This window comes from Oncorhynchus clarkii, chromosome 8 (assembly GCF_045791955.1).
Source record: "Oncorhynchus clarkii lewisi isolate Uvic-CL-2024 chromosome 8, UVic_Ocla_1.0, whole genome shotgun sequence".
NCBI classification, from domain to species: Eukaryota; Metazoa; Chordata; class Actinopteri; order Salmoniformes; family Salmonidae; genus Oncorhynchus; species Oncorhynchus clarkii.
The window spans coordinates 2,577,236-2,590,901 of NC_092154.1; the positions used below are offsets into that span (position 1 = coordinate 2,577,236).

At 41.0% G+C, this 13,666-nt stretch overlaps 1 protein-coding gene across 1 annotated transcript in view; it reads right to left on the bottom strand.

Annotated features, from left to right (window-relative positions):
- Positions 1 to 6,423: 6,423 nt before the first annotated feature.
- LOC139415460 (intersectin-2-like) overlaps positions 6,424 to 13,666 on the bottom strand; it is an 81,926-nt gene continuing 74,683 nt past the window's right edge. The window contains 2 exon segments of the mRNA XM_071163553.1: positions 6,424 to 6,599; positions 7,558 to 7,749. Of these exon segments, the coding sequence (XP_071019654.1) occupies positions 7,559 to 7,749 (191 nt within the window). The 3' untranslated portion in view covers positions 6,424 to 6,599; position 7,558.

A 13,666-nucleotide genomic window follows, 5' to 3' on the forward strand; every position in this document is an offset into this window, starting at 1 on the left:
TAGTTATGATAGAGGAGAGAGATAACTAGTTATGATAGAGGAGAGAGAGAACTAGTTATGGTAGAGGAGAGAACTAGTTATGATAGAGAAGAGAGAACTAGTTATGATAGAGGAGAGATAACTAGTTATGATAGAGGAGAGAGAGAATTAGTTATGATAGAGGAGAGAGAGAACTAGTTATGATAGAGGAGAGAGAGAACTAGTTATGATAGAGGAGAGAGAACTAGTTATGATAGAGGAGAGATAACTAGTTATGATAGTGGAGAGAGAACTAGTTATGATAGAGGATAGAGAACTAGTTATGGTAGAGGAGAGAACTAGTTATGATAGAGGAGAGATAACTAGTTATGATAGAGGAGAGAGAACTAGTTATGATAGAGGAGAGAGAACTAGTTATGATAGAGAGAGAGAGAACTAGTTATGATAGAGGAGAGAGAGAACTAGTTATGATAGAGGAGAGAGAGAACTAGTTATGGTAGAGGAGAGAGAGAAATAGTTATGATAGAGGAGAGAGAGAACTAGTTATGATAGAGGAGAGAGAGAAATAGTTATGATAGAGGAGATAACTAGTTATGATAGAGGAGAGAACTAGTTATGATAGAGGAGAGAACTAGTTATGATAGAGGAGAGAGAACTAGTTATGATAGAGGAGAGAGAGAACTAGTTATGATAGAGGAGAGAGAGAGAACTAGTTATGATAGAGGAGAGAGAACTAGTTATGATAGAGGAGAGAGATAACTAGTTATGATAGAGGAGAGAGAGAACTAGTTATGATAGAGGAGAGAGCTAACTAGTTATGATAGAGGAGAGAGAACTAGTTATGATAGAGGAGAGAGAACTAGTTATGATAGAGGAGAGAAAACTAATTATGATAGAGGAGAGAAAACTAGTTATGATAGAGAGAGAACGAGTTATGATAGAGAGAGAACTAGTTATGATAGAGGAGAGAGAACTAGTTATGATAGAGGACAGAGATAACTAGTTATGATAGAGGAGAGAGAGAAATAGTTATGATAGAGGAGATAACTAGTTATGATAGAGGAGAGAACTAGTTATGATAGAGGAGAGAACTAGTTATGATAGAGGAGAGAGAACTAGTTATGATAGAGGAGAGAGAGAACTAGTTATGATAGAGGAGAGATAACTAGTTATGATAGAGGAGAGAGATAACTAGTTATGATAGAGGAGAGAGAGAACTAGTTATGATAGAGGAGAGAGAGAGAACTAGTTATGATAGAGGAGAGAGAGAGAACTAGTTATGATAGAGGAGAGAGAACTAGTTATGATAGAGGAGAGAGAACTAGTTATGATAGAGGAGAGAAAACTAGTTATGATAGAGGAGAGAAAACTAGTTATGATAGAGAGAGAACTAGTTATGATAGAGAGAGAACTAGTTATGATAGAGGAGAGAGAACTAGTTATGATAGAGGACAGAGATAACTAGTTATGATAGAGGACAGAGATAACTAGTTATGATAGAGGAGAGAGAGAACTAGTTATGATAGAGGAGAGAGAGAACTAGTTATGATAGAGGAGAGAGAACTAGTTATGATAGAGGAGAGAGAGAACTAGTTATGATAGAGGAGAGAGAGAGAACTAGTTATGATAGAGGAGAGAGAACTAGTTATGATAGAGGAGAGAGAGAACTAGTTATGATAGAGGAGAGAGATAACTAGTTATGATAGAGGAGAGAGAACTAGTTATGATAGAGGAGAGAGAGAACTAGTTATGATAGAGGAGAGAGAACTAGTTATGATAGAGGAGAGAGAACTAGTTATGATAGAGGAGAGAGAGAACTAGTTATGATAGAGGAGAGAGAACTAGTTATGATAGAGGAGAGAGAACTAGTTATGATAGAGGAGAGAAAACTAGTTATGATAGAGGAGAGAAAACTAGTTATGATAGAGAGAAAACTAGTTATGATAGAGAGAGAACTAGTTATGATAGAGGAGAGAGAACTAGTTATGATAGAGGACAGAGATAACTAGTTATGATAGAGGACAGAGATAACTAGTTATGATAGAGGACAGAGAGAACTAGTTATGATAGAGGAGAGAGAGAACTAGTTATGATAGAGGAGAGAGAACTAGTTATGATAGAGGAGAGAGAACTAGTTATGATAGAGGAGAGAGATAACTAGTTATGATAGAGGAGAGAGAGAACTAGTTATGATAGAGGAGAGAGAGAGAACTAGTTATGATAGAGGAGAGAGAACTAGTTATGATAGAGGAGAGAGAGAACTAGTTATGATAGAGGAGAGAGATAACTAGTTATGATAGAGGAGAGAGAACTAGTTATGATAGAGGAGAGAGATAACTAGTTATGATAGAGGAGAGAGATAACTAGTTATGATAGAGGAGAGAGAGAACTAGTTATGGTAGAGGAGAGAACTAGTTATGATAGAGGAGAGAGAACTAGTTATGATAGAGGAGAGAGAACTAGTTATGATAGAGGAGAGAGAGAATTAGTTATGATAGAGGAGAGAGAGAACTAGTTATGATAGAGGAGAGAGAGAACTAGTTATGATAGAGGAGAGAGAGAACTAGTTATGATAGAGGAGAGAGAGAACTAGTTATGATAGAGGAGAGAGAGAACTAGTTATGATAGAGGAGAGATAACTAGTTATGATAGAGGAGAGAGAGAACTAGTTATGATAGAGGAGAGAGATAACTAGTTATGATAGAGGAGAGAGAACTAGTTATGATAGAGGAGAGAGATAACTAGTTATGATAGAGGAGAGAGATAACTAGTTATGATAGAGGAGAGAGAGAACTAGTTATGGTAGAGGAGAGAACAAGTTATGATAGAGGAGAGAGAACTAGTTATGATAGAGGAGAGAGAACTAGTTATGATAGAGGAGAGAGATAATTAGTTATGATAGAGGAGAGAGAGAACTAGTTATGATAGAGGAGAGAGATAACTAGTTATGATAGAGGAGAGAGAGAACTAGTTATGGTAGAGGAGAGAACTAGTTATGATAGAGGAGAGAGAACTAGTTATGATAGAGGAGAGAGAACTAGTTATGATAGAGGAGAGAGAGAATTAGTTATGATAGAGGAGAGAGAGAACTGGTTATGCTAGAGGAGAGAGAGAACTAGTTATGATAGAGGAGAGAGAGAACTAGTTATGATAGAGGAGAGAGAGAACTAGTTATGATAGAGGAGAGAGAGAACTAGTTATGATAGAGGAGAGAGAACTAGTTATGATAGAGGAGAGAGAGAACTAGTTATGATAGAGGAGAGATATAACTAGTTATGATAGAGGAGAGAGAACTAGTTATGATAGAGGAGAGAGATAACTAGTTATGATAGAGGAGAGAGATAACTAGTTATGATAGAGGAGAGAGAGAACTAGTTATGGTAGAGGAGAGAACTAGTTATGATAGAGAAGAGAGAACTAGTTATGATAGAGGAGAGATAACTAGTTATGATAGAGGAGAGAGAGAATTAGTTATGATAGAGGAGAGAGAGAACTAGTTATGATAGAGGAGAGAGAGAACTAGTTATGATAGAGGAGAGAGAACTAGATATGATAGAGGAGGTATAACTAGTTATGATAGTGGAGAGAGAACTAGTTATGATAGAGGATAGAGAACTAGTTATGGTAGAGGAGAGAACTAGTTATGATAGAGGAGAGATAACTAGTTATGATAGAGGAGAGAGAACTAGTTATGATAGAGGAGAGAGAGAACTAGTTATGATAGAGGAGAGAGAGAAATAGTTATGATAGAGGAGAGAAAACTAGTTATGATAGAGGAGAGAAAACTAGTTATGATAGAGAGAGAACTAGTTATGATAGAGAGAGAACTAGTTATGATAGAGGAGAGAGAACTAGTTATGATAGAGGACAGAGATAACTAGTTATGATAGAGGACAGAGATAACTAGTTATGATAGAGGACAGAGAGAACTAGTTATGATAGAGGAGAGAGAGAACTAGTTATGATAGAGGAGAGAGAACTAGTTATGATAGAGGAGAGAGAACTAGTTATGATAGAGGAGAGAGATAACTAGTTATGATAGAGGAGAGAGAGAACTAGTTATGATAGAGGAGAGAGAGAGAACTAGTTATGATAGAGGAGAGAGAACTAGTTATGATAGAGGAGAGAGAGAACTAGTTATGATAGAGGAGAGAGAGAACAAGTTATGATAGAGGAGAGAGAACTAGTTATGATAGAGGAGAGAGAACTAGTTATGATAGAGGAGAGAGATAATTAGTTATGATAGAGGAGAGAGAGAACTAGTTATGATAGAGGAGAGAGATAACTAGTTATGATAGAGGAGAGAGAGAACTAGTTATGGTAGAGGAGAGAACTAGTTATGATAGAGGAGAGAGAACTAGTTATGATAGAGGAGAGAGAACTAGTTATGATAGAGGAGAGAGAGAATTAGTTATGATAGAGGAGAGAGAGAACTAGTTATGCTAGAGGAGAGAGAGAACTAGTTATGATAGAGGAGAGAGAGAACTAGTTATGATAGAGGAGAGAGAGAACTAGTTATGATAGAGGAGAGAGAGAACTAGTTATGATAGAGGAGAGAGAACTAGTTATGATAGAGGAGAGAGAGAACTAGTTATGATAGAGGAGAGATATAACTAGTTATGATAGAGGAGAGAGAACTAGTTATGATAGAGGAGAGAGATAACTAGTTATGATAGAGGAGAGAGATAACTAGTTATGATAGAGGAGAGAGAGAACTAGTTATGGTAGAGGAGAGAACTAGTTATGATAGAGAAGAGAGAACTAGTTATGATAGAGGAGAGATAACTAGTTATGATAGAGGAGAGAGAGAATTAGTTATGATAGAGGAGAGAGAGAACTAGTTATGATAGAGGAGAGAGAGAACTAGTTATGATAGAGGAGAGAGAACTAGTTATGATAGAGGAGAGATAACTAGTTATGATAGTGGAGAGAGAACTAGTTATGATAGAGGATAGAGAACTAGTTATGGTAGAGGAGAGAACTAGTTATGATAGAGGAGAGATAACTAGTTATGATAGAGGAGAGAGAACTAGTTATGATAGAGGAGAGAGAACTAGTTATGATAGAGGAGAGAACTAGTTATGATAGAGGAGAGAGAACTAGTTATGATAGAGGAGAGAGAGAGAACTAGTTATGATAGAGGAGAGAGAACTAGTTATGATAGAGGAGAGAGAGAACTAGTTATGATAGAGGAGAGAGAGAACTAGTTATGATAGAGGAGAGCGAGAACTAGTTATGATAGAGGAGAGAGAGAACTAGTTATGATAGAGGAGAGAGATAACTAGTTATGATAGAGGAGAGAGATAACTAGTTATGGTAGAGGAGAGAACTAGTTATGATAGAGGAGAGAGAACTAGTTATGATAGAGGAGAGAGAACTAGTTATGATAGAGGAGAGAGAGAACTAGTTATGATAGAGGAGAGAGAGAACTAGTTATGATAGAGGAGAGAGAGAACTAGTTATGATAGAGGAGAGAGATAACTAGTTATGATAGAGGAGAGAGAGAACTAGTTATGATAGAGGAGAGAGAGAGAACTAGTTATGATAGAGGAGAGAGAGAACTAGTTATGATAGAGGAGAGATAACTAGTTATGATAGAGGAGAGAGAGAACTAGTTATGATAGAGGAGAGAGAGAACTAATTATGATAGAGGAGAGAGAGAGAACTAGTTATGATAGAGGAGAGAGAGAACTAGTTATGATAGAAAGTGAACTAGTTATGATAGAGGAGACAGAACTAGTTATGATAGAGGAGAGATAACTAGTTATGATAGTGGAGAGAGAACTAGTTATGATAGAGGATAGAGAACTAGTTATGGTAGAGGAGAGAACTAGTTATGATAGAGGAGAGATAACTAGTTATGATAGAGGAGAGAGAACTAGTTATGATAGAGGAGAGAACTAGTTATGATAGAGGAGAGAGAACTAGTTATGATAGAGGAGAGAACTAGTTATGATAGAGGAGAGAGAACTAGTTATGATAGAGGAGAGAGAGAACTAGTTATGATAGAGGAGAGAGATAACTAGTTATGATAGAGGAGAGAGAACTAGTTATGATAGAGGAGAGAGATAACTAGTTATGATAGAGGAGAGAGAGAACTAGTTATGATAGAGGAGAGAACTAGTTATGATAGAGGAGAGAGATAACTAGTTATGATAGAAGAGAGAGAGAACTAATTATGATAGAGGAGAGAGAGAACTAGTTATGATAGAGGAGAGAGAGAACTAGTTATGATAGAGGAGAGAGAACTAGTTATGATAGAGGAGAGAGAGAACTAGTTATGATAGAGGAGAGAACTAGTTATGATAGAGGAGAGAGAACTAGTCATGATAGAGGAGAGAACTAGTTATGATAGAGGAGAGAGAGAGAAATAAAGAGTGAGGATAGACAAACAAAAATCATTCTAAATGAGATACAAGCAGAGTGTAGGAAGAGGAGGAGGAAGAGGAGGAGGAGGAAGAAGAGGAAGAGGAAGAAGAGGAAGAGGAGGAGGAGGAGGAGGAAGAGGAGGAGGAAGAAGAGGAGGGTCTCGCTGGCAGATGAAGAGTTGAGGCTTCCAGGATTGGCTCAGAGAAGAAGAAGTAAGAAGAGGGAGAGGACAAGGTGCCAGCGTTACTTTCCTACAAAGAGATGCAACGTAAAAGAGGAGAGGGGGAGTGAGAGAGAAAAGGAGAGGGGGAGTGAGAGAGAAGAGGAGAGGTGGATGGAGAGAGAAGAGGAGAGGGGGAGTGAGAGAGAAGAGGAGAGGGGGAGTGAGAGAGAAGAGGAGAGGGGGAGTGAGAGAGAAGATGAGAGGGGGAGTGAGAGAGAAGAGGAGAGGGGGAGTGAGAGAGAAGAGGAGAGGGGGAGTGAGAGAGAAGAGGAGAGGTGGATGGAGAGAGAAGAGGATAGGTGGATGGAGAGAGAAGAGGAGAGGTGGATGGAGAGAGAAGAGAGGTGGATGGAGAGATAAGAGGAGAGGGGGAGTGAGAGAGAGAGAAGAGGAGAGGGGGAGTGAGAGAGAGAGAAGAGGAGAGGGGGAGTGAGAGAGAAGAGGAGAGGGGGATGGAGAGAGGAGAGGAGAGGGGGAGTGAGAGAGAGAGAGAGAGAGAAGAGGAGAGGGGGAGTGAGAGAGAAGAGGAGAGGGGGATAGAGAGAGAAGAGGAGAGGGGGAGTGAGAGAGAAGAGGAGAGGTGGATGGAGAGAGAGGGAGAGACAGCAGTCATTAATGAAGTCAATATTCCTATCTGTGAACTTCTCCTAACTAGAAAGACTCCTATATCAAATACCTATTAACAATAATAACCTGCTTGGAAACATTTTGTCACTCATTTGAATATGCCTATGTAATCATTCCTGTTTCATTAAATGGGGTCTTTATTAAAGGCATCAGTTCTCCCTCTTGATGACATCAATGAATACAGAGGAGGAGGAGGAGGAGGGGGAGGAGGAGGAGGGGGAAGAGGAGGAGGAGGGGGAAGAGGAGGAGGAGGGGGAGGGGGAAGAGGACTGGTAGGTGGAGGGGGGAGGAGGAGGAGGGGGAAGAGGACTGGTAGGTGGAAGGAGGAGGGGAAAGAGGAGGAAGAGTTGTGGACTCACATTACTGCCTGGGGTCGGACTCAGTGGTCATGGTGACGTAATTGGTTGGCAACAGCCCCGTGACCCCGTTAACCTCTCCAATCCACCAATCAGGGTTGTCACTGTCCATAACGTTGATCAGCTGACAATTGGAGAAGCTCATCAAGTCCTAATTGGCTGCTGTGAAGTTGTACCTGGCGATGACCTGGCACAATGGGGTCAAGGGGCGGGGTCAGAGATGCAGGAGGAGGAGTTAGGGACATCAGTGAAATAGAAGGGGAAACTCTCCTTTGTATTCCCCCCCCCCACCCGGGTACAGAGGGGTTATAGAGGGGTTACAGAGCCCTGAGAAAGTATTCACACCAAGGTTATAGAGGGGTTATAGAGGGGTCACACCCAGGTTATAGAGGGGTTATAGAGGGGTCATACCGAGGTTATAGAGGGATTATAGAGGGGTCACACCCAGGTTATAGAGGGGTCACACCCAGGTTATAGAGGGGTTATAGAGGGGTCATACCCAGGTTATAGAGGGGTTACAGAGCCCTCAGAAAGTATTCACACCAAGGTTATAGAGGGGTTATAGAGGGGTTATAGAGGGGTCATACCCAGGTTATAGAGGGGTTTCACAACCCTCAGAAAGTATTCACACCCAGGTTATAGAGGGGTCACACCCAGGTTATAGAGGGGTCAGACCCAGGATATAGAGGGGTTATAGAGGGGTCACACCCAGGTTATAGAGGGGTTACAGAGCCCTCAGAAAGTATTCACACCAAGGTTATAGAGGGGTTATAGAGGGTTATAGAGAGGTCATACCCAGGTTATAGAGGGGTTACAGAGCCCTCAGAAAGTATTCACACCAAGGTTATAGAGGGGTTATAGAGGGGTTATAGAGGGGTCATACCCAGGTTATAGAGGGGTTTCACAACCCTCAGAAAGTATTCACACCCAGGTTATAGAGGGGTCACACCCAGGTTATAGAGGGGTCAGACCCAGGATATAGAGGGGTTATAGAGGGGTCACACCCAGGTTATAGAGGGGTTACAGAGCCCTCAGAAAGTATTCACACCAAGGTTATAGAGGGGTTATAGAGGGTTATAGAGAGGTCATACCCAGGTTATAGAGGGGTCACACCCAGGTTATAGAGGGGTCAGACCCAGGATATAGAGGGGTTATAGAGGGGTCATACCCAGGTTATAGAGGGGTTACACAACCCTCAGAAAGTATTCACACCCAGGTTATAGAGGGGTCAGACCCAGGATATAGAGGGGTTATAGAGGGGTCACACCCAGGTTATAGAGGGGTTATAGAGGGGTCACACCCAGGTTATAGAGGGGTTACACACCATGATTTTAGAAATGTTTACAAATTAATTCAAAATGAAAAGCTGAGTCAATAAGTATTCAACTCCTTTGTTATGACAAGCCTCAATAAGTTCAGGAGTAAACATTTGCTTAACAAGCCACATAATAAGTTGTATGGACTTGGTAGATGAGTGAAACAAAAAAGAAGACATTGAATACTCCTTTGAGCATGGTGAAGTTATTAATTACACTGGATGGTGTATCAATACACCCAGTCACTACAAAGATACAGGCGTCCTTCCTAATTCAGTTGCCGGAGAGGAAGGAAACCCCTCAGGGATTTCACCATGAGGCCAATGGTGACTTTAAAACAGTTACAGAGTTGAATGGCTGTGATAGGAGAAAACTGAGGATGGATCAACATCATTGTATTTACTCCACAATACTAACCTAAATGACAGAGTGAAAGAAGGAAGCCTGTACAGAATAAAAACATTATGTTTGCAATAAGTCACTAAAAGGAAACGAAGAAGAAAGAAATTAACTTTGTCCTGACTATAAAGCATTACGTTGGGGGCAAATCCATTACTGAGCACCACTCTTTATGTTTTCAAGCATGGTGGTGGCTCCATCTTGTTATGGGTATGATTGTCATCGGCAAGGACTAGAGAGTTTTTTAGGATGAAAAGAAACGGAATAGAGCAAAGCACAGGCACAATCCTAGACGAAAACCTGGTTCAGTCTATTTTCCACAAAAGACACTTGGAGACAAATGCACCTTTCAGCAGGTCAATAACCTAAAACACAAGGCCAAATATACACTGGAGTTGCTTACCAAGACGACATTGTATGTTCCTGAGTGGCCTAATTATGGTTTTGACTTAAATCTACTTAAATCTATGGCAAAACTTGAAAATGGCTGTCTAGCAATGATCAACAATCAACTTGACAGAGCCTGAAGAATTTTAAACTAGTGCAAATATTGCACAATCCAGGAGTGGAAAGCTCTTTTACCCAGAAAAACTCACAGCTGTAATCGCTGCCAAAGGTGATTCTAACATGTATTGACCCAGGGGTGTGAATACTTATGGAAATGTGATCTTTGTACAGTATATTTCATTTTCAATCATTTCAAAAACATGTTTTCAATTTGTCATTATTGGGTATTGTGTGTAGATGGGTGATGATTGTTGTTTATTTATTCGATTTTGAATGCAGGAATAAGTCCAGGGGTATGAATACATTCTGAAGGTAAAATAACTGCTTTAATGTCTTTGGACCCCAAAGAGTAGCTGCTGCCTTGACAGGAACTAATGGGGATCCATAATAAACCCCAGGAAGAGTAGCTGCTGCTTTGGCAGGAACTAACGGGGATCCATAATAAACCCTAGGAAGAGTAGCTGCTGCCTTGGCAGGAACTAATGGGGATCCATATTAAACCCCCAGGAAGAGTAGCTGCTGCCTTGGCAGGAACTAACGGGGATCCATAATAAACCCTAGGAAGAGTAGCTGCTGCCTTGGCAGGAACTAATGGGGATCCATATTAAACCCCCAGGAAGAGTAGCTGCTGCCTTGGCAGGAACTAATGGGGATCCATAATAAACCCGAGGAAGAGTAACTGCTGCCTTGACAGGAACTAATGGGGATCCATAATAAACCCGAGGAAGAGTAGCTGCTGCCTTGGCAAGAACTAATAGGGATCCATAATAAACCCCAGGAAGAGTAGCTGCTGCCTTGGCAGGAACTAATGGGGATCCACAATAAACCCCAGGAAGAGTAGCTGCTGCCTTGACAGGAACTAATGGGGATCCATAATAAACCCCAGGAAGAGTAGCTGCTGCCTTGGCAGGAACTAACAGGGATCCATAATAAACCCTAGGAAGAGTAGCTGCTGCCTTGGCAGGAACTAATGGGGATCCATATTAAACCCCCAGGAAGAGTAGCTGCTGCCTTGGCAGGAACTAATGGGGATCCATAATAAACCCGAGGAAGAGTAGCTGCTGCCTTGGCAGGAACTAATGGGGATCCACAATAAACCCCAGGAAGAGTAGCTGCTGCCTTGACAGGAACTAATGGGGATCCATAATAAACCCCAGGAAGAGTAGCTGCTGCCTTGGCAGGAACTAATGGGGATCCACAATAAACCCCAGGAAGAGTAGCTGCTGCCTTGACAGGAACTAATGGGGATCCATAATAAACCCCAGGAAGAGTAGCTGCTGCCTTGGCAGGAACTAATGGGGATCCACAATAAACCCCAGGAAGAGTAGCTTCCTCTTTAGTGGGTAAAGAGGGGTATAGTGGGGTATAGAGGGTGTAGTTGGGTATAGAAGGGTATAGAGGGTATAGAGGCTATATAGTGTATAGAGGGGTATAGTGGGGTATAGAGGGGTATAGTGGGGTATAGAGGCTATATAGTGTATAGAGGGATATTAAGGGGTATAGAAGGATAGAGTGGGTATATAGGAGTATAGTGGGTATAGTGGGCATAGTGGGGTGTAGTGGTTATAGAGGTTATATAGTCTATATAGGGTATAGTGAGTAATGAGGGTATAGAGGCTATATAGTGTATAGCGGGGTATAGTGGGGTATAGAAGGATATAGTGGGTTTAGAGGGGTATAGAGGTTATGTAGGCTATATAGGGTATAGTGGGTATAGTGGGCATAGAAGTTATATAGTCTATGTAGGGTATAGTGGGTATAGATGGTATAGTCAGTATATAGGCTATAGATGTTATAGTGGGTATAGAGGGGTATAGAGGTTATGTAGGCTATATAGGGTATAGTGGGTTTAGTGGGTATAGAGGAGTATAGTGGGTATAGTGGGCATAGTGGGGTGTAGTGGGAATAGAGGATATATAGTCTATGTAGGGTATAGTGGGTATAGATAGTAAAGTCAGTATATAGGCTATAGATGTTATAGTGGGTATAAAGGGGTATAGTGGGTATAGAGGGGTGTAGAGGGGTATAGTGGCTATAGAGGGGTATAGTGGGGATATAGTCTATAGAGGGGTATAGTGGCTATAGAGGGGGTATAGGATATAGAGGGGTATAGAGGGGTATAGTGGCTATAGAGGGGTGTAGAAGGGTATAGTGGGTATAGAGGGGTATAGTGGGTGTATATGCTATTTAGAGTATAGTTGGTATAATGGGGATATAGGCTATAGAGGGGTATAGTGGGTATAGTTGGTATAGTGGGGATATAGGCTATAGAGGGGTCACACCCAGGTTATAGAGGGGTCAGACCCAGGATATAGAGGGGTTATAGAGGGGTCACACCCAGGTTATAGAGGGGTTACAGAGCCCTCAGAAAGTATTCACACCAAGGTTATAGAGGGGTTATAGAGGGTTATAGAGAGGTCATACCCAGGTTATAGAGGGGTTACACAACCCTCAGAAAGTATTCACACCCAGGTTATAGAGGGGTCAGACCCAGGATATAGAGGGGTTATAGAGGGGTCACACCCAGGTTATAGAGGGGTTATAGAGGGGTCACACCCAGGTTATAGAGGGGTTACACACCATGATTTTAGAAATGTTTACAAATTAATTCAAAATGAAAAGCTGAGTCAATAAGTATTCAACTCCTTTGTTATGACAAGCCTCAATAAGTTCAGGAGTAAACATTTGCTTAACAAGTCACATAATAAGTTGTATGGACTTGGTAGATGAGTGAAACAAAAAAGAAGACATTGAATACTCCTTTGAGCATGGTGAAGTTATTAATTACACTGGATGGTGTATCAATACACCCAGTCACTACAAAGATACAGGCGTTCTTCCTAATTCAGTTGCCGGAGAGGAAGGAAACCCCTCAGGGATTTCACCATGAGGCCAATGGTGACTTTAAAACAGTTACAGAGTTGAATGGCTGTGATAGGAGAAAACTGAGGATGGATCAACATCATTGTATTTACTCCACAATACTAACCTAAATGACAGAGTGAAAGAAGGAAGCCTGTACAGAATAAAAACATTATGTTTGCAATAAGTCACTAAAAGGAAACGAAGAAGAAAGAAATTAACTTTGTCCTGACTATAAAGCGTTACGTTGGGGGCAAATCCATTACTGAGCACCACTCTTTATGTTTTCAAGCATGGTGGTGGCTCCATCTTGTTATGGGTATGATTGTCATCGGCAAGGACTAGAGAGTTTTTTAGGATGAAAAGAAACGGAATAGAGCAAAGCACAGGCACAATCCTAGACGAAAACCTGGTTCAGTCTATTTTCCACAAAAGACACTTGGAGACAAATGCACCTTTCAGCAGGTCAATAACCTAAAACACAAGGCCAAATATACACTGGAGTTGCTTACCAAGACGACATTGTATGTTCCTGAGTGGCCTAATTATGGTTTTGACTTAAATCTACTTAAATCTATGGCAAAACTTGAAAATGGCTGTCTAGCAATGATCAACAATCAACTTGACAGAGCCTGAAGAATTTTAAACATGTGCAAATATTGCACAATCCAGGAGTGGAAAGCTCTTTTACCCAGAAAGACTCACAGCTGTAATCGCTGCCAGAGGTGATTCTAACATGTATTGACCCAGGGGTGTGAATACTTATGGAAATGTGATCTTTGTACAGTATATTTCATTTTCAATCATTTCAAAAACATGTTTTCAATTTGTCATTATTGGGTATTGTGTGTAGATGGGTGATGATTGTTGTTTATTTATTCGATTTTGAATGCAGGAATAAGTCCAGGGGTATGAATACATTCTGAAGGCAAAGTAACTGCTTTAATGTCTTTGGAGAGTAGCTGCTGCCTTGACAGGAACTAATGGGGATCCATAATAAACCCCAGGAAGAGTAGCTGCTGCCTTGG